Source organism: Leguminivora glycinivorella, chromosome 21 (genome assembly GCF_023078275.1).
Source record: "Leguminivora glycinivorella isolate SPB_JAAS2020 chromosome 21, LegGlyc_1.1, whole genome shotgun sequence".
In the NCBI taxonomy this organism is placed as follows: domain Eukaryota; kingdom Metazoa; phylum Arthropoda; class Insecta; order Lepidoptera; family Tortricidae; genus Leguminivora; species Leguminivora glycinivorella.
This window is the reverse complement of record NC_062991.1, coordinates 14,279,492-14,300,291: the sequence shown is the minus strand read 5'-3', so window position 1 is coordinate 14,300,291 and position 20,800 is coordinate 14,279,492. Positions and strand designations below refer to the sequence as shown.

General features: G+C 36.4%; 2 protein-coding genes across 2 annotated transcripts; one reads left to right on the top strand and one right to left on the bottom strand.

The window, feature by feature from the left end:
- Positions 1 to 97: 97 nt before the first annotated feature.
- Positions 98 to 12,173, bottom strand: LOC125237432 (mitochondrial import receptor subunit TOM40 homolog 1-like). Its single transcript, XM_048144501.1, has 8 exons — positions 11,950 to 12,173; positions 10,573 to 10,640; positions 9,766 to 9,957; positions 8,738 to 8,869; positions 4,012 to 4,123; positions 2,517 to 2,593; positions 1,996 to 2,092; positions 98 to 1,570 (listed from the first exon to the last, which is right to left on the bottom strand). Exons 1-8 carry the CDS (start codon positions 12,077 to 12,079, stop codon positions 1,431 to 1,433), a joined length of 948 nt encoding a protein of 315 aa, XP_048000458.1. The 5' UTR covers positions 12,080 to 12,173; the 3' UTR covers positions 98 to 1,430.
- Positions 12,174 to 12,359: 186 nt separating this feature from the next.
- LOC125237433 (STING ER exit protein) lies at positions 12,360 to 13,194 on the top strand. The gene has a single exon (XM_048144502.1). It carries the CDS (start codon positions 12,532 to 12,534, stop codon positions 13,177 to 13,179), a length of 648 nt encoding a protein of 215 aa, XP_048000459.1. The 5' UTR covers positions 12,360 to 12,531; the 3' UTR covers positions 13,180 to 13,194.
- The last annotated feature ends 7,606 nt before the right edge of the window (positions 13,195 to 20,800 follow it).

Sequence of the window (20,800 nt, the reverse complement as noted above, 5' to 3'; positions counted from 1 at the left end):
CCCCGACGAAAAACGACGGGGTGTTATAAGTTTGACGTGCCTGTCTGTCTGTTTGTTTGTGTGTGTGTCTGTCTGTGGCATCGTAGCTCCCGAATGGATGAACCGATTTAAATTTAGTTTTATTTGTTTGAAAGCTGAATTAGTCGGGAGTGTTCTTAGCCATGTTTCATGAAAATCGGTCCACTATGTCGCGGTCGGGGGTTTTTTCAAAATTTTAATTTTGAGACATATACTTTTGATGTTTCAGATGGCATAGCAAAGGTGGCTTTTTGCTAAAGACGTCAAAGTTGCAACATTTCACAGTTCCAAATACATGTTGTTCAGGCATTTTGTGATGAAATTTGAGTTCACATATTTTTGGTTCGCTAACGAAATTTCATTTATATTTATACTATTTTTCTGACATTTTTATGTAACAGAAGTTACAATATTTATAATTATCTTAAATATTCAATGCCCTTAACGAAGTATCACACTATTTGATTAGACGTAGATTTGGCTAGTCTGTAGTCAAGAGTAAGCCCATTTATAAAAAAAAAAAGACGTCGGAAATTAAAATTTCAAATAGTGCAACACTTATAGTGACATGTTTTAAAATAGGTACCTTAAAAAGTCACCCCCCATATAACATAATTTTTGTAAACCACGATGCTGGCAAACAAGCATACGGCCCGCCTGATCGCAGTCACCGAGGAAAAAAAATCTACTTTTATACCACACAGGTAAAGGGGCACTTTTTAATTCTTTGAGCTATCCATTACCAAAGATCCCATAAATGCAACTGGATTCAAGGCATGGTAACATACATTCAAATAGCATACCATACAAACAAAATGGCGGGAAGGAAAATTCACTCATACATTCAATGTCCATAACAAAATTGATGATTTGAAATCATTTTATAATATAACTGTTCTTTATGAACTCGTCAGGGTGAAGCTATATCTGAGCGCCTGAGGTGTTCAAAATATCAGTACATCTATACTAACTTCTTGAAAAGGCGTGTTCAGGCAGACAATCATGGCTGCGCGATAAATGATATAACATCAGGTCGTCCCTTTCATATTATATGTAAGTGCGATAGGGACGGCGTGATGTTTTATCGGTGCAGCTATTTATGAGCACCTTGGCTGCTCTGATATGGCGACTACAGGTTACACCAAAGCTGGCACAAATGGAATTAACAAAACTGATTTTTTGAGTGATATCTATATCGATATACAGTCATGGAGCTACCATTTTATTAGTTAATCTGTCACAAACATAGTCACATTCATTCGTTCTGTCAGTCCATTCATGCCCGCTGCTATGGAATACCTGTACAAGTAAACATATGGTGCAAGAGCACTTACAAATACACACAGTATATGTAACGGTGATAGTTCTCACATGATGTAGACATTCAGTGGTGGCGAGTGGTGCTCTGGGATCTACCCGATGATGAGTCCGCAGCCAAACTTGAACTGTTGCTTGGCCTGGTTGGCCATCCCGGAAAGGGCGAACGTGAAGGGCAGAGGCTGTAGTTTCTTCTCGAGAACTGCTCCGATGTTCCAGTTTGAGTCTACCATCCCTGAAAATTATTTTTATTTATATATAGAAAAAATACAAAAAGACTAAATTTTAGTACGTACGTATGGACGTAAATATAATTTAAATGGTTAAAATATGACACATAAACATCACAAAATGTGAAATATATATTCAAAATGTCACACGAGATCCAAACTAATTTAATATTTACACTAAAAAAATAGATGCCATCTTCAGTTTTACTCAAAGTTATCATTTTTTTAAGGAAATGCGAAGAGTATCAAAGACCTTAAAATATCCTTTACATGAATAGCAGTTTTATTCAACACGTTGTGACGTAATGGAAATAATATAAAGTGTGAGAGGTTTAAGAAATATTCCAGCATCAGCAAAGAATCAGATGAGTTATTCTGATACAAAAAAGATTAGATTACAAGATCAAAAATGATTAGATTTTTTATTTACCTCTGAAGACCAGCTCCGCCTTAGGGATGGTGACTTGGTATCCGATGGTACCGACGGACTCCATTCCTCGGAAGGACGTGTCCATCTCTGCTACCACCTGAAATAACAATAAAAAGACATAAATTTCATACAAAAAATACTACAATTTTAGTTCCTTTTTCTAGTAATTCGGGTTTATAGAGTAAGTTTAAAATATGTGCTAATTCTAATTAATAATTCAATTGTATTAGTTATATTTTTAAAAGGGAACTTGACTGTACTTAAAATAAAATATTTTATACCATGCACGAAATAAAGCATCAAATAAATATAAGAAAAATATGGATAGAAGTTATTTTTGAATTTAATTTCTATTTAATTAGTCAGGTAGAAATATATAAAGTAACTGAGTTGACCGTGACGTCACTCAATTCGATTTCATATTAATTCCATATTAGCAAGACGTTGAAATTCGTTTTGACAGTTCTTAAAAAGAAACTGATTTGACTAGAAGGCAAGTAGCCTATTGAATAAATCCATACCTGAAGTTGTTCGCTGGCCTGCTTGAAGTAGCATAAATGGAACCCGGCAGCTCCCAATGTCGCCGATACTTCAGAGTCTGAAATATTTCATAAATTTCTAAGGTTTTTTGTAATAAAGCTCAATTATGTAAGTGTTCAATGTATCCATGGAATATTTATTCAGTTTATATATAATTAATCGGGGTCATGTGGGGTCCTTTCAAACAGATAGACAGTTGACTTCTAGGTACAGATTAGGGATGTTACGAATGTCGCATGTGTCACATTCGCGAATGCGAATATTCAGAATGCGAATGTGCGAATGCGAATATCGCTGAATTTCATAAAAAACCAAAATAAAAACCAAGCAATCACCAACAACCCGCTAGGTAAAAAATTTGAAATGCTTACTATTGGTCAAAATGCCGAGTACGAACTTCACGCCGTACGAATTTGACCTATCTGCGCATGCGCGAGTCGACAGTCGACAAGTAGCAATTGGAGCGGCCGGCGCGGGCGAGGAACAAGCTGCGACTTGCACACATTCGCATTCGCAAAACATTCGCATCGTTTGAAGCGAATGCGAATGTCAATGCAAATGTTTAAAAGAATGCGAATCATTCGCATATGCGAATGCGAATGCAAATATTCGTAACATCCCTAGTACAGATGTAGTGGATACACTCAGAATCGCGAGCTCTTTCAATCCTAATAAGAGAAAAAAGTGTCCCCAGGTTTTTTCTTAGTCCGTACCATTTTTTCATACATTTTGTATAACGGTAATGGATTGGAAGGTTTGAAGAATGTATCTTGGGACATTTTTTTCTCCTATCAGGATCGAAAGACCTCGCGATTTTGAGTATGAATCGCGTTAAAAATACTCACGTTACAAAAAAAGTGAGGTGGACCACTTCGAAAAAATGGCCCAGAAATGGAATAGCGGACTAACTGAAACAGCATGACACGTTCCCAAGATTTTACGGGGACGTCTTCTCCATATCGATTTTTTTTAAATACTGCGTCGGTGGCAAACAAGCATACGATCCGCCTGACGGAAAGCGGGCATCGTAACCTATGGACGCCTGCAACTCAAGGAGTGTCACATGCGCGCTGCCAATCCATTAGAAACTTGCGTTAAGTACATAGCAAAAAGGACTGTACAAGTTCCAAGAAGGGTTCGGGTTCCGTCGACTCAAAGGACAATATACGGAACAAATTAGTTCCGTAGATCCTTCCGTCCCCAGCACACCGCACCCCCGTTGAGCTCTGGCAGCTTTACTCACCGGCAGGAACACAACACTATGAGTAGGGTCTAGTGCTATTTGACTGCGGTCTTCTGTAAGGCGGAGGTATTTCCCCAGTCGGGCTTTGCTCTAGATTCGAGCGAGATGATATCCGCTGTGCTGTGCCCTACCACACAAAGCCGATCATTCGCTATGTCCTATCTCCTAGGAAATATTGGCAGGGTGCTCGGGGCTTGCGGGTCCGAAGGCAAGGTTCCGCGTAGCGAACTCACCGTCCATCGTGTACCGCGCGGCGCCGGACGCGATGGCGATCTCGCCGCCCATGACGCGCGCGCCCGACTGGTACACCAGCTCCGCGCCTAGCGCTAGCCGCTTGGTTACCGACTGCAAACAAACATAGTATATTACCAAATACATATGTAACTCCGTATTATTATAGCTTTTATTTTTCTATACATGTTATTGCATATTTCAATATTTAATACCTATAGTTTTATTGGTAAGAAATATAAAAAAAAACCTTAACTAAAAATAATTACAAACAGTAATTAGTCGATACCGCTCCGCACCGCCTCCGGTGCAAAAGTGCCCATAACGCTTGCGGCATTACCCCGTTGGATCGCTACGGCCAGCCTTTGCACCAGAACCCTTTAACCTAAGTCGACGGCCCACGTCACGCACAAAATGCTTCGCGTCCGCGCCCCAGCAGTAGTGTTGTAAATAGAAAAAAAACCAAATGTTTTTTTTCAGAATTATGAAAAAAAACATGAAAAAAAACCGAGCACTATGGTTTTTTTTCTAAATATGGTTTTTTTTTCAGATGAACAAATAATACGACAATAACGGTTTTTCGTGAGTTGTAACGTGTTTCGATAACAATAACGTACATTTTAATTCAATTAACATTCAGTATACAAACGTTTATTGGGAAATCCCCGATGCTGCGTGTAGCGTGGAGAGGCGGTGGTGTTGCCAACAGTAAATAGTGATAACTACCAACTACAGATTTCATAAATGTTACTTTTATAAGACCAGAAATTAAAGTTATTTGACTAAATTCGTTTAATAGTTAACATTAAGTCTAAAAAACCGTATAAAAGTATTAACTACTTTGCAAATTTTGAGATTTCATACTTTAGAAAAAAAACATACTCCAGAAAAAAAACTGTTTTTTTTCACGGTTTTTTTTCATGTTTTTTTTTCAAGCCAGAAAAAAAAACGTTTTTTTGCAACCCTACCCAGCAGCCCGCCGTTTCCACCGCAAAAAGAACAAAAAAGTACCCCGGGCCCAAGGGCGCATACTTCTGTCAATGTTTATATGTATTTATATTATTGTATGGCCCCTTTTCGGGTAGAGAGCCTCCTCCATCTTTTTCCATGTTTGTCTGTCTTGGGCTGTGGTTATCCAATTTTTACCAACTGTTTTTACAACATCGTCGACCCATTTTGCCTTTTGACGTCCATCTCGTCTTTTTCCTGCGGGACCAAGCCACTTCGTTGTTAGCAAAGTCCATGACATGGTGTGTTTTGGTACGTCTTTAATTTTTGTTTTGTTGCGTATGTCTGCGTTTCGTGTTTTGTCTATTCTTCTTAGTTTTAAGATTCTCCTTTCCATAGCGTGCTGGCATGATAGTATTTTATTTTTGATCTTATTAGTATATGTCCACTCCGTATAGATGGATACAATCTAAAAAAAAAAACGTACCTCAAATCCATAGAGAAAAAGGTACGGTGGCCTAGATGGCGTTACACCCTTGGGGAACGCTCGGTTATATGGCGCTAATAATAATATTTCATTGACATTTTCACGCATATCAAGCTAACAATATGGGCCAAATTGTCAAAACTGACGTTCAAATGTTTTAAGCCTGTGTCGACAGATGGCTGTCTATGCACTGTGATTATACATTTTACTTCGACAGTAACTCTCTATAATACTTGATCCTCTTTGATATTACGATACAAGTGCAGAAAGAAGGAGGTCTAAAGGAGTGGGGATAAAAAAAACACAAGTTACGAGTTACCACTTCGCACTTGTATTGTGCGTTAGGGACTATCCACACTCTGGCGACGCACGTCGTAAGACGCGGAAGAAGTGTAATTTAAAAAGTGTCTCCCCAGTACATTTTGTATCGGAAAGACGTAAGACGCGCCCCAAGCGACGCGGCGCGCGCCTCAAGTGTACTGAGGAGACGTTTTTTAAATTATACTCGGGCGGGGGGCGCGGTGCTGACGTCCGTTCCGCGTCTTACGACATGCGTCGCCTGAGTGTGGGTTGCCGCCTACGTTTCTCAGTACGTGTGGCCATTTGAAGTTTCGACATAGGTACGCTATCAGCTGCAAAAGCGCATGGCGACTTTATCAATGAATTCATTCATAATTTCTCCATAAAATTTTGCAGCTCATTGTACATAATTAACCACTTCTCGCGTACAATCGTTATTTTACTTAGCAAATACATTCGAATTAAAACACAATATAAACTGCATGCATAATGTAACACTGGGACATCCGTCTAGGCATCGAAACAAAAAAATAATTACATACATCTATTAAGTTCATAAATGCCTTCATCAAGTTCACCTATCATTTGAACATAAACTCTAAACAATAGGCTAGTTTCCTACTGGTCAAATCAGCTTCTTTTTAATAACTGTCAAAACGATTTGCTAATATAGAATTAGTATGAAATACTGAGGAGTGACGTCACGGTCAATTCATTTACTTTATATCTTTCTCTTTGACTTATTAAATAGAAATTATGTTTAAAAATAACTTCTGTCCATAATTTTCTTCTAATTATGTGGTGCTTTATTTCGTGCATTGCATAAAATATTTTATTTTAAGTATAGGAAACTAGCCTATTATTATTACAATTCAGTTTCCAATATTCAGTAAAATGTTCATCAGAAATAATTAACGATCAAGCACTCATTATGTCTCACATCATTAATAATCTAATTGCATTTCCAACATCACTATTATGCTGTAGAAGAAATTATACTGAAAGAGCAAGTATATTAGAAATTAAATTTTAATGATATAGACTTAAAGGCAACTGTAGTGGAGATGCGATACTTGGGAGTAACATGTGGTAACATTTTTTGTGACATTTATACTCTAACCCCCTTATTCATAATCATTCACTAAAGTTATCAAGCCGATAAAGTTCGTTTGTCCCTTTTCGACGTATTGGTGTGATAGAAAGGGACAAACGAACTTTATCGGCTTGTTAACTTTAGTGAACGTTTATGAATAAGGGGGTTAGAGTATTAATAGCCTGCAACACATTTTTAAAAATTAAACCATAGTAAGGGAGAACTCCATACATCGGTAAATGCGGGTTATTTGTATAGGCATAGTTAAGTGTTAGTAGAGCTCGGAATCCACTGATGTACGAATATACTTTAGGTTCAAACAATTTAGTTCGTGTTAGCTCTATTCGTGATCTCGGTGTCATCCTAGACTCTCGTCTCAATTTCCATGAGCACTTGAATGCATTGACCCGTAATTGTTACAGGAGGTTAGGATTTGTCATTCGAAGTGTCAAGGATTTTACTGACTCACATACAATAAAGCTGCTCTACAACGCCTTAGTGAGGAGTAAACTTGAGACGGCCTCTGTCGTTTGGAGTCCCTACGAGACAACATATGTCTTGCAACTTGAAAAAGTGCAGAAAGTTTTCTTGCGCTTCCTATACAGAAAATTGTACGGGTATTACCCATTTCTCTATCCCACCAAATTTTTGTTAGGAATGCTGGGATATAACTCACTCGAGGTAAGACGCAGTTCGGCACTTCTCACTGCAATTTGTACCATCCTACGCGGTGACTCTGACTGTGTCGAATTGACACCACAAGTAGTACGGCTGCTTGTCCCGATACCGTCTAAATTTGAGTTTCGGCCTCGAAACCGCTGTCTTCTGTCAGTGCCAAGTTCCCGAACAGTGTCGAGAAGGAACTCTCCTTTTGTTCGAGCATTACACAGCTTGAATTTACTCCTCGCATCAGCGCCTGAATGTGATGTGTTTGCTAGTAGATGGATGGTTGTACGTGATGAATGTCTGAGGTTCAGCGAGATGATGGATGTTCGTCCTTCTTCTGTGCCTTATTAGTGTTTATTGTATGTCAACTTTTTCCCGTTATGTATATATAGGGATCATATATGTATTTTCACAGTGCTTTGGTTTATCTGTAATGCTGTGTTAATTATTATGAATAAAAATAAAATAATAATAAAATAAAAGTGACATCTAGCGACAATCACGCGTCAACTAGCGTAAATTATCAGTACTGCTACTTGTCAATAGATGTGTCGAACGAAAAGTCGAATACTCACCAATTTTTAGCAAATATTACAATAGTTATTAATCAGTATTCTGTTTCCAATTTCTTCTGCTTGTAATATAAGAACAAAGACATATATAACTCCGTATAGACAGATAAAGTCTAAGAAAAAAACGTACCTCGGTTGCATACAGATAAAGGTACGGTGGCCTAGATGGCATTACACCTTTGGGGTATGCTCAGCTAGATGGAGCTAATATTAATATTTGACATTTTAACACATATCAAATTAAGAATACGGGCCAAATTGTCAAAACTGAGGTCCAAAAGTTTTAAGCCTGTGTCAAGAGATGGCAGTCTATGCACGGCAGTCTATGCACTATGATTACACATTTTACTTCGACAGTAACTCTCTATAATACTGGCTACTCTTTACTCTAAAATAATTTTGATAAGAAATTCTACATCCATACTAATATTATAAATAGGAAAGTGTGCCCTGAAAGACGGACAAACAAACAGACACAGTTTGTTTGTCCGTCTTTCAGGGCAAAACGGAGCCGTGATTTTTTAAGTAGAGGTAGTTGAAGGAGTGGAGTGACATAGGTTACTTTTTGTCTCTTTCTAACACCCGAATTCCCTAAAATGGGGGGTGGAAATGTGTGAATTGCACAATTTGGTTTTGTCAGGTTCCATGTAATCTGTACATACCTGGAGGTAGTGTCCGACGAAGACGGAGGAGCTTTCGCTGAAGTCTGGCTTGCCGACGGCCATGGCCAATGTGTAGTCAGAGCCTTTGTATTCTAGCGTGCCTTGTGTGGCTGTCAGCTTGCATTCCTGAACCTGGAGAGACAAAACAATGTGTTATACTTTTATATAAAGTAATTTTTCACCACACCAACTGGTGAAGGCTTACTTTGCTATTCGAAAACAGATAGCAAAATTGGATTTTATCCACAAGAGTGTAAAGTAATTTCATAAAATTTTTAACTTGATGTCTTAAGCTGACTGGTAGAATTTACCAATAAATTATGATTTAGAATCATAAATATTGAATAGATAGATGGATTTGATTTAGTTTGATGTTTTGTAGTCAGTATTTTGTTCGTGTTGGTGTGGTGAAAAATTTTGTGTTTTACAAGGGGGCAAAGTTGTTGTTTAACCGCACGTGCCAATATTGATACCCGAGCAAGCGAAAGATGCCAGTATTAGTAAGCCAGTAAAAGTGGAATCTTGAGCGTTGCGAGGGTTTCAAGGCACGAAGGTTAAACAAACTTTGCCGCCGAGTGAAACAAACTAACGAGTGAATAACTATTGATACACATTTGCATTAATCAATTGACTACTATCTTAGTAGATATCAGAGCAGATATTATTGGTATGGTAGTACATAGTCTACTATCTAAAAATCGAAAAAAATGAGGGAGTATAATGACAGGTGCGAAAGGGAGGAAAGAATCATATGATATGAATATATAATATCTGTATTTGGTGTTTAAATAAAACGAAGACTTTTCTTCAATCAAGGAATAACATAATCCCACATAAATTTATCTTTTATCTGGATTTTTTGTACCAATTTTGTATCACTGACAGTTATTTATGGAAAAGAAAAAAATCTGAATATTTTTTTTTTCTGTGGCCCTTAACTGTCAGATTAAAGTAGCAAAACAAAGAATTTAATTTTGTAAATATATTCAGTTTACTTGAGGTTACAATTATTTTTTGGGTTAGCTCACCTGAGCAGCTCCTTTGATCCTGATCTCCGGCGTGAGCTGATGGATAAGGTTAAAGTTGAGGTTCCCTGACGGGTCTACGTCTCCGAGTAGCACTGGGAACGCCTCTGTGGGTGACAGCTGCTTCGTGCCGATGTATGTGGCGCCCAGCTTGTAGCCGTTCTGAGCTGTGCTCATTGTTAGTGTGTGTGACATCTGGAATTATGGTTGGAAAAAGTAAGCTTATGATTACTACTATGTGATATAGAGTTCAAGTTAGCCTGAAAAAAAAAATCTTTTCCTACAAGGTGATATTCTTAAATAACATTTTATATCTCTCAAGCAAAGAAACGAAAGCAATCAATATGAATTTCTCTCTATAATAAAAAAATAACTTTCTGATCTTTTGAGGTCACTGTCACGTATGGACGCCTGCAACTCACGGAGTGTCACGTGCGCGTTGCCGACCCATTAGAAACTTGTACACAGCAAAAAAGAGTGTACAAGTTCTAAGGAGGGTTTGGGTTGCAACTCAAAGGGCAATAGATGGAACAAATAAGTGCCATAGGTCCTTCCGTCACCAGCACACCACACCCTCGTTGAGCTCTGGCAGCCTTACTCACCAGCAGGAACACAACACTATGAGTAGGGTCTAGTGGTATTTGGCTGTGGTGTTCTGAATTATTTCACTGAGATTCCAATTTTTAGGCAGAGGTAACTAGGCTATCTTATATTTAATTTCTTTTACACACCTGTACTTCCAAACAGGGTTGGCAATTAAGGGGTTGAAAGAAGAACAAATTGTGAGAGAAAATAGTGTTTAAATTTTACCTGGAAATGGTTGGATATGCCCTTGTTGACCATTAGTTTACCTCCTTCAAAATTCACTGGCATTACATCTGTGACACAAATAATGGATATCAATATAATGAATAAAATGATACCATAGGTTTATTAGTAATTCACTTTTGCAGGACTGCAATTATCAAGCAATACTTGTTATATTTTCAAGTGTTGATGTCTTGATTTTAAAATTTAAAGTCATAAAATATAAATCACGCTTTTAGAAAAGTGTCTTGTTCCTGCGACTATAGATAAAGATATTTGCAAGATTTCTTATTGGATTATCGCCATGAACATACTGCGGCACCTGAGCTGTGCAAATAACTGTAGTACAGTAATAGCCCCCGTTTAGCGCGGATTCGCTATAACGCGACTTTAAAATTTTGTGGATCGGAAGCAAAACGCCACTCAAGACAGCATTAGATTGTTTTTTTTAATTAAAATAGCACTCTATTATTGTTTTTTTAAATGTAAAATGTTAAAGTTTCTTTAAACAAGCTATTTGATTGTAATTTTTCAAGTAAAATATAAACTTTTTTCGGTTTGATTTTAAATTTAGTACCTTAATTAAGTGACCCCGATATACGCGATATTCGCTTTACGCGATTTTTCCTGGAACGCATCACTCGCGTTAAGCAGGGTATTACTGTATTTCACTATTTAAATTGCATGTCTGGCTATTATACAGCGGGGTAATGCTGCTAGCGTGATGGGGACCTTTGGACCTGGCATGGCACGGAACGGGTTCCTTTAGGTAGGTATACTACTATTTTTATATATAATTTTACAATTGTAAAAAAATTAATTAGTATTTATTATTATTCTTTATACCTTGTCTGTCCAATTGTCATTTGCATAAATAAATTTATTTCTGTTAGTGCCACAGAATTGTAGGATGGATGCTACTCAATTAAGAATTCAAGGTCAAAATATTTTTATTTTTATATTTTTCATGCTCATCATATATTCTTCATTTTCAACAGAAACCTTCGTTGACACATGCAACACTTTTAGGAGTGCTGCCAAGATATAAAAAGGGTTCAGTATTCATAAATCAGTCCTTATCAGTAAGTAAACATCAAAATTAGGTCGGAACATAGCTCACTTCAAGTACCACACTTTGATGACAAAATTGACGCAAAATAACTTTCTACCTAGATCACCTAGCATTCCATGATTAGATATAAGAATTCATTATAATAATTTACTAATATTACATCACAAGATAACCAAACTTTTGGAGGGACCTCAAGTTATGAATTTTTCTGAATGAACATAAAACAACAATATTTCCGTAGGATGCGAATACCTTTTGTTATCATTTCTAATCACGATTATACTAATATTTCCACCCACACGACTCACCTTTGGTTTTTTTGTGCAACTCATCCAATGTCCCTGGGTTTTCACGTTTTTCCGCGTTCTCTAAATTGTTAATGTCCGTGGGTGTAAGTCCAGAATTGGAGACGCGATATCTGCTCGCTATAGCACCCATTTTATTGAGGAATTTAATATACTTTCCCTAAATTCCTCAGAAATCGATGAACATGTGCAATGAAACACAATTCTGTCGAATAAAAGACAATCGCAGCAGTGTGAAGTTGACAGTACACATGTGTACCAACATAACGGATAACCATAAACAAGTATTATTTTTTTTATTAGTGATCCTCAAGCTGTTTAAGACACTACTAAAACTACTGAAAGTCACTTTATTTAAAAATAAAGTGGTAATTCTGGCAACACAAGTTAAAAAAAAGTTGTCACTGTCAGTTTGACGTTGACTTTGGAGTTGCGTTGCGTCCTGCAATGTTGAATTTGTAACATTAGCATTACTATGTCTATATCTATTAAAATAACAAAGTAAAAGGTGTAATTAAAAGAAGAAATAACAGAAACTTTTAAGGACTCCAATTACTTAACAATACTTTGTTTCAAACCTTCATAATGCCGAAAGTAGTATCCCGTAGCATCGTCTGTTCAGACACTAAAGATCAAGAAGAATACAACGAGACGAAGCCACTTCACATCTACTATTGCATATGCGGCCAGATGTCCCTGATTCTAGACTGCACGATCGACCGATTACCGTTACGGCCTACGGACGGAGCGCGCGTGATCGATGGTTCTAAACATGCTCATAAAATTACATCAGATCCCGATGAGACAGTTTATCTAAAGCGTGAGAAAGGTATTGAGAGACAGTACAGGTTAAAATGCAAAAAATGCGCGATCCCTATCTACTACAAGGCAGATCAAGACAGCAATGTCGTTTTTATCATGAGAGGAGCCTTAGTACAAACCGCAGGTGAAAATAACGTTACAGATATGTACAAACAGGTAGCGTTAACGCAGCCTAAGAAGATTATGGTTACTAAACACACTAAGAACATGGGCAAGTTCAGTTCGGTGACAGTTTCAACAATAGATGAAGAAGAGGATGAAATTGAAGCGAGAGAGGTAGCGGACAGTTATGCTAACAATGCGAGGATTATTGAGAAGCAGTTGGAGAGGAAGGGCATGAATAAGAGGCAGGCGGAGGCTCCGGTGCAGGTCCAGGAGAAGAGAGTGCGGGGGACTTTGATTGATAAATAAATTTAAGTTGATGACTATGGAGTTTTAATTTAAGTCTTTTTGTTATTTAATTTTCGTTGTTTTATTTATAACTTCTGTTCTCAATAACACAATGAATAAGAATAAGAACTCACTAGGCCCAGCTATATAAATGGAAAATCTACAAAAAAAGAGTTGTGGTTTGTATGAATGTTAAAAAAAAATTGTGAACCTGAAAATTATTTAAAATTAATTTAATAAGCACTTGAAGAAGAATTTTGAGTATTTAGGAGGATAAAATCAATAACTGCAGAGTTGCAGACACATTTCAAGCTATTATGCAATATAGTGGCTAATTATGCAATGTTTTTTATTTAACGTGCATTAGGGTAATTCTGAAAGTCGTCTAATTACGAAAGTTGCATAAATAACCACCATTGTTTACATCATGTCAAGATTCCACTTTCGGAATTACCAGAGCATTTCTGTCATTCGGAATTACCCTAATGCACCTTACCTTATTAGAGCTGCCGTTTTTTTTATTATGATAGACATAAATTCCCTGTAAAACATTGAAACAAATCTAATCTCATCCATTTTTTTATTAAATGAAAACAATTTTACAATGTTCCTTTTAAACAATAAATATAATGTTTAAATATTAATATGACTGACGGAATAAATATATCTTTCACTTATATTTTGTATTTACACTACAACAACTATGTACAATCAGATGTACTAGCCAATCTGTACTAGGATATAAAAATGTACTTACTTAAAAAAGAAGACAAATTGTTTAAATTCTGAAAATTCAATTTTGTACATTATTTACACATTTTTGTATACTATTCGCTAAAGGTGGCATAAGTTCCTGTTTGAAAGAATAATTAAAGATTATTTCCTGATTTTTTTCACAAATAAAAATGTAGGAGTTGAAAAACATGTATTAACTCACAACAATGAGGAGGCACACTCAAAGGTTATGACAGATGGCGCCACCTTACTGTCCATTTCACAGATAAAGAATTTCATATGTGAGTGAGAAGATGATATTATTATCTCTCTCTGGGTAATTCCATGTAACAGAGTAATGTAAGTGACCAATTATTTGCATGTTTTTTTATTCATGGTGCTAACAATATATCTAAGGATTAAAAGTAGGCTTATCTAGAGATAAATTAAGACTTCAATTTGCATCATAAATAAAAAAACATGCAATAAAGTGGTCACTTACATTACAGTTACGTGGAATTGCCCCTCTCATATATGAATGACAGTGACATGCCTAGGCACTTGCACAGGCGCCGCCTGGCGGGATAAAATTAAAATGTCAGTGTGCCTCCTCATAAAGCTAGGAACATACTACGCGGACGTCCGTCGTAAATCGACCGCGACCGCGACCGATCAGTGTGCACGGAACAAAACATCCAGCGAGCCAGATTTCGAACGGACGTCCATGCGCTCAAGGCCACGTCCACGTCCGTCGACCGATAGTTTGCACGGTTAAGCTAGGAACACACTACGCGGACGTCCGTCGTAAATCGACCGCGAACGGGAATCTGGACAATGGAAATACACATAACCGTGCAAACTATCGGTCGACGGACGCGGACGTGGCCTTGAGCGCATGGACGTCCGATCGAAATCTGACTCGCTGGATCTTTTGTTCCGTGCACACTGATAGGTCGCGGTCGCGGTCGTTTTACGACGGACGTCCGCGTAGTGTGTTCCGAGCTTTATGTGTAATTTCATTGTCCAGATTGGTCGGTCGCGGTCGCGGTCGATTTACGACGGACGTCCGCGTAGTATGTTCCTAGCTTTATATTCACACAATGTTTTTCTTGTAAACAACTTTAAAATTGATGGCCATTGTAAAAAGTCCGAGGCACATTAAATAGTAAAAGACATCTCATCAGTATAATTTTGAATTTACAAATGAAATTTCACAAACTTAAAGTTGTGTTAATACATTTTTTGTATTATTATTTCACTTTATCTTGTAGCATCAGTATTTCACAACAATTATCAATGAGGAGGCACACTCAAAGATTATGACAGATGGCGCCACCTTACGAGTCCATTGCACAGATAAATAATTTCATACGTGAGAGCGGGAAGATATTTTTTCTCTCTCTCACAAGTGACATGCCTAGACACTTGCACAGGCGCCGCCTGGCGGGATAAAATGTTATTGTACCTCCTCATTTGAAACTATGCTTAACTAATAAAAATATTTAATATTTTTATCTCTAATAAACTTTGATAGCATAGAATAAACAGACAAATATACACAACAAGGACTAACAAAACATTTAGGTTATAGGAAATCACAAATATTTAAATATCAAGAGAAATAAGTGGGCACAATTTAGGTCAATAAAAAAAACGTAAATATAATTAGGTATGTGCTACTTTTAATAAAAATCATCAAATAATCGTGAAAGTTAACAACATAATATAGACGGCCAAGTAAATCTTAGCACTAAAAAAGGCGGCAAATTTGACAAATCGTCACTACTTTTAAAAAATCTCGTATCTCACGCTGTTCCTCAAAGTTAAAACGCAGTAAGTCTATATGCATTCCACATACTTACTACAATTTTCTTTTCATTCATTGACAGAGAAGATACAAGTTTTTTTAAAAGTAGTGACGAAATGTAGGGTTTGAGGCTAGTTTCCTACTAGTCAAATCAGCTTCTTTTTAAGAACTGTCAAAACGGTTTGCTAATATGGAATTATTATGAAATACTGAGGAGTGACGTCACGGTCAATTCATTTACTTTATATCTTTCTCTTTGACATATTCAATAGAAATTATGTTTAAACGCAACTACTGTCCACATTTTTCTTCTAATTATGTGGTGCTTTATTTCGTGCACTGCATAAAATATTCTATTTTAGGTATAGGAAACTAGCTTAGTATTACTTCTAATCCTAAACTAATGTTCAACATAATTTTATTGTTATGAATAAATAAATGAATGAATGCCTATTCTCTTCATAAAAAACCGCGTGCCTTAGTTGGCGGAATCAGCATCAACGGCATCGGCATCGATGGAGCCATAACACTTATGAATATAAGGGCAAAAGTTTATCGTCTCATAGAAAATTAGAATTTTCGCCTTTTTAGTGCCAAGATAATTTGCACGACCGTCCAAAGAAAATTTTGTTCTTAGGTCTTTTAAATAATACATTATTTAAACCCAGACATGGCAGTTGGCACGTATAAAGATAGGGAAGCATATGATTGTGCGATTTCATTACATACTGAGAAAACAAGAAACTAGAATACTTCCCATAATCTTGCACTAGATGGCGTTAGTAAATCTCTACTACTAACGCCATCTACTGACTGTAAGAGTACAACTATTTCTTGTTTTGTTTACCTTTTCTCTTTGGGCGTAACGAAAAATCTGTGTATTATTTTAAATGTTATTTTCTTATGTCTACGGAATGTTGTTTTTTTGAAGAGATGGCAGCTAAACTACGTCATTTATTCGATTACTTAAAAGGGCACTTTCCTAGGGGTTCTTACAAAGCTAAATTGTAAAATTTGACACGGTAAATGAAACGAAAACAATTAGTTGACTCATTTCATACCTATATTTTTATTTATGTTTCTATTGGTTTTTATTACGCTGGGTTTTCTTGTAGCTCATATAAAATACAGTCTATCAGTTAAAATACTATTTTCATAGCCAAAGTAAACAATCCTTCTGCTTTGCGGCTAACATTTTGCATAAAAATTAAGTAATAAATTAATTTCAGTTGTAAACGAGGCATAACTAAAGGTTTTAGACACCTAGAACTATTTTGAAGTTGTATAATTTTCTTTAAATATAGTAATATGTAGCTAATGCAGCTAGCTTTTGCCCGCGGCTTCGCTCGTGTTAGAAAAAGACAAAAGTAGCCTATGTCACTCTCCATTCCTTCAACTATCTCCACTTAAAAAACCACGTCAATTCGTCGCTCCGTTTTGCCGTGAAAGACGGACAAACAAATAGACACACACTTTCCCTTTTATAATATAATATAATAATAAAGTAATAAAGTATGGATAGGTATTAAAGTTATCTAAACTGTCTTAGAAACTTCCTTTGTAAGCTCGAATGGACCGTGCATACTTATAAATAATGTGGTAATGGATTTACATTAAAACTTTTTTTTCGTCCCGTTATTAATGGATAACTAGGTAAGGTACAGCGGGGCAAATGTCGACTGGGGGGTAAATCCATTCGTCCATTTATCCATGCTTTAAAATGTTTGCATTATTAAATAGAGTTGCCACCGGTGATACAATGGTAGGCGTGTTCACTGTTCAGTGGATACATGTACAACTCAACATCATAGTGTAATAATGGAAAAAAACCGGCCAAGAGCGTGTCGGGCCACGCTCAGTGTAGGGTTCCGTAGTTTGCCGTATTTTTCTCAAAAACTACTGAACCTATCAAGTTCAAAATAATTTTCCTAGAAAGTATTTATAAAGTTCTTTTGTGATTTTTTAAATATTTTTTAAACATATGGTTCAAAAGTTAGAGGGGGGGGACACACTTTTTTTTCCTTTAGGAGCGATTATTTCCGAAAATATCAATATTATCAAAAAACGATTTTAGTAAACCGTTATTCATTTTTAAATACCTATCCAACAATGTATCACACGTTGGGGTTGGAATGAAAAAAAAAATCAGTCCCCACTTTACATGTAGGGGGGGTTTTGTTAGGTTAGGTTACTACGGAACCCTAAAAATAGTTACAATTGCCCCCCGGTCGAGATTTGCCCCGCTGTACCTAAAATGAAAGTGTGTAATGTCATCTTTGACTACCGACTAGTTTGAAATTGAAATATTAGTAAGTATTTAAGTGGGTAAGGTGCATTAGGGTAATTCAGAAAGTCGTATAAAACCACCATTATTTCCATCATATCAAGATTCCCCTTTCTAAATTCTTTCTGCCTACAAATTATTTCTGCATACGACGTGTTTTAATGGTACAAAGGTTTGAGCCACTGAAATGTTCTTTAGTATAAAATCTCAGTCGTCGCTAAACCAACTGCTAACTATAAAATCTCTACGGAAAATTGTGTTTTCTACTGTTTTAGACATGTTATCAGTTCAACGATTTCCTGGTCAGGTATTGTCACATGAGTAGAACTATGGAAATAATTAACATATATCTAGAACTTTAGAAGAAGGGCTTATTTTTCGGATTACCTACAGAAATAACTCGCTAAATAGTGCTATAATAAAAATAAAAAAAATTGAAAGAAAAAGGGTAGTTTTACCACTGTTTTCATTAAATTCTGGCTATTACGAATAATTCTATTTGTTTATAAAAATCTGTAGAAATAATAGTTTAATAACTATTTTTTTGTTTAATTTTATAAAATGCTATACTATAGTGATACATGTAGAAGTCCCATTAATTTCGGTTGGACTCTTTGTCTTGGTACAAACAAATGGGAAACCAGCTCCCGTAGCCAAAAGTACTATCGATGGCACTCCGTAGCGTATCGTAGTTATCTCTATCGCTGTTCCGTGTTAGTGCGACAGAGCCAGTTGTGTATCGTTCGCCACGGAGCGTTAACGACAGTACTCTTGGCTACGGGGTACCTAGCCAACGACACAATCACTTACGCTAACATAGTTTTCATATTTATATTGATTTACTTTGTAGACCTGTGGTCGTTAGGGTGGTCCAAAAAAAATTTTTTTTTATTGTTTGAGCTCCACATGGTTATTTCTACACGAAAACTTATTAAAATCATGTCAACCAATTTTGAGAACAATCAGACTTTATTTAGAGGTCGCTCAAAATAAAGCAATAATGCCATACTGAAATGTATGAAATGAACTTGACTAAAGAAAAAATCTTACATGGAGGTATTTTAATGGTTTAATTATATTTTTCCCTATTTCATTAGAGCTAAATAAAACATGAACCGGGCAGTTTGCAATGTTTTAATTATTCCGGTTTTTATTTTATTATAGGAGATATCCAATTTTAAATGTATCTTGAGCGACCTGTAAATAATGAGCAAATGGGTTAAAATTTGGTACATAAACTACTAATTCATAATAAAACAAAGGGAACCATGTGGAGAAAGGATTAGTCATATTTATTTTTCTTCCATACAAATGTGGACCACCCTAGTGGTCGTAGCATACTAGTTCGATAAACTTCATCGCATCGGTGCGTCCCTATCTCACTTACAAATAGTACGAAAAGGACGGCCTGACGTTATATAAGTAGTTTATCACGCGACCATGCTCCTCTGGCCAACGTCAACTAGGTACCAGTTTATAAACTAAAAACGACTGGATATATGTGAGTGTGTTTAGTAAAATGTCCCACTTTGTTGGTTACCATTAAGGCGAGATTTTACTTGTATCTTTCTATGAATAAACTGACAAAGCGGCTTTATAGCAATCGACAAAGTGGGACGTCGTCCCGTGCACACTCACATATACAGAAATATTTTCCAACTCCGCTATACATAACAGGTTGCTGATTTTCGAGGTTTCTTATTTAATTTCTAGTATACCCTATGATCTAGCTCATTATATCCTGACTTATTCAAACACACAAATTCTGAAAACATATTTTTACCTGGATCTATCGCAAATTTACCAAATGTGTTAAATAAAGGTAACGAAATAAGATTGCGATAGACACGGGTATATGTTTTAATTTAATATGTGTTCAAAACGCGAAAGGTAAATGTAGGTACAGAGGTACACTCATAAATTGTTAATCAAAATCGGTCTAGCATTTTATAATTTACAGAATTGCCCTTGCCTCATAGTAATCATAACTATTTCAGACACACTGGTATGTGCGCGCGGTCTTACTTTTCATGTAAGTATTTTCTTAAATATTTACTAGCTACTTTATATTAACATATTCTGATATAACAACAGATACTCTAACGGAAGTTCACGGTGAATTTAACGGATTGTGCATTTTGGCAGTTTCCTGCCGAGCACCCAAACACAAAGTTCAAAATAATACCATACTTACCACAATACTGAAAGAAAATCAGTTAACATACATGTGTACCGACAAAATTACATACCTATATGAAATATAAGGTATATCAATCATTTAAAATGTTTTATGATATCTATATTGTTTTTCATGCAAGAGTTAAACTACACGTAGAATAATTACAAATAACAAATTTTATACGTACGAGATAATTTTCTCTCTCTTTTTAAATCTACACAAAGGGCCAATAGGTCCAACATAACTGTCCGTTAGTTTCTGTTTAAACTTATGTGTATAGTATGAATTTTCTGAGATGAACTTTTCGGTTTTGCCCTAATTGCTAAACAAAGGCCCTAAGCTCCGTTTCCACAGCACGTGCTAAAGTCTCAGTGTAGTTAAAAAGCAACTATCATGATAGCAATAAGGTTCAAATTTATTAAACAGTTTGCAGTGTGCAGGTAACTTTTTTTGAAGATGACAAAACGTGTTATCTCCGAAAGGGCTTTTTATGGATTTGAACCTTATTGCTATCATGATAGTAGCTCTTTAACTACACTGAGACTTTAGCACGTGCTGTGGAAACGGGAGCTAACCGCGGCGAATAATAGAAACAATGGCCTTTGTTTAGCGGATTAGGGCAAAACCGAAAAGTGCATCTCAGAAAATTCATACTATA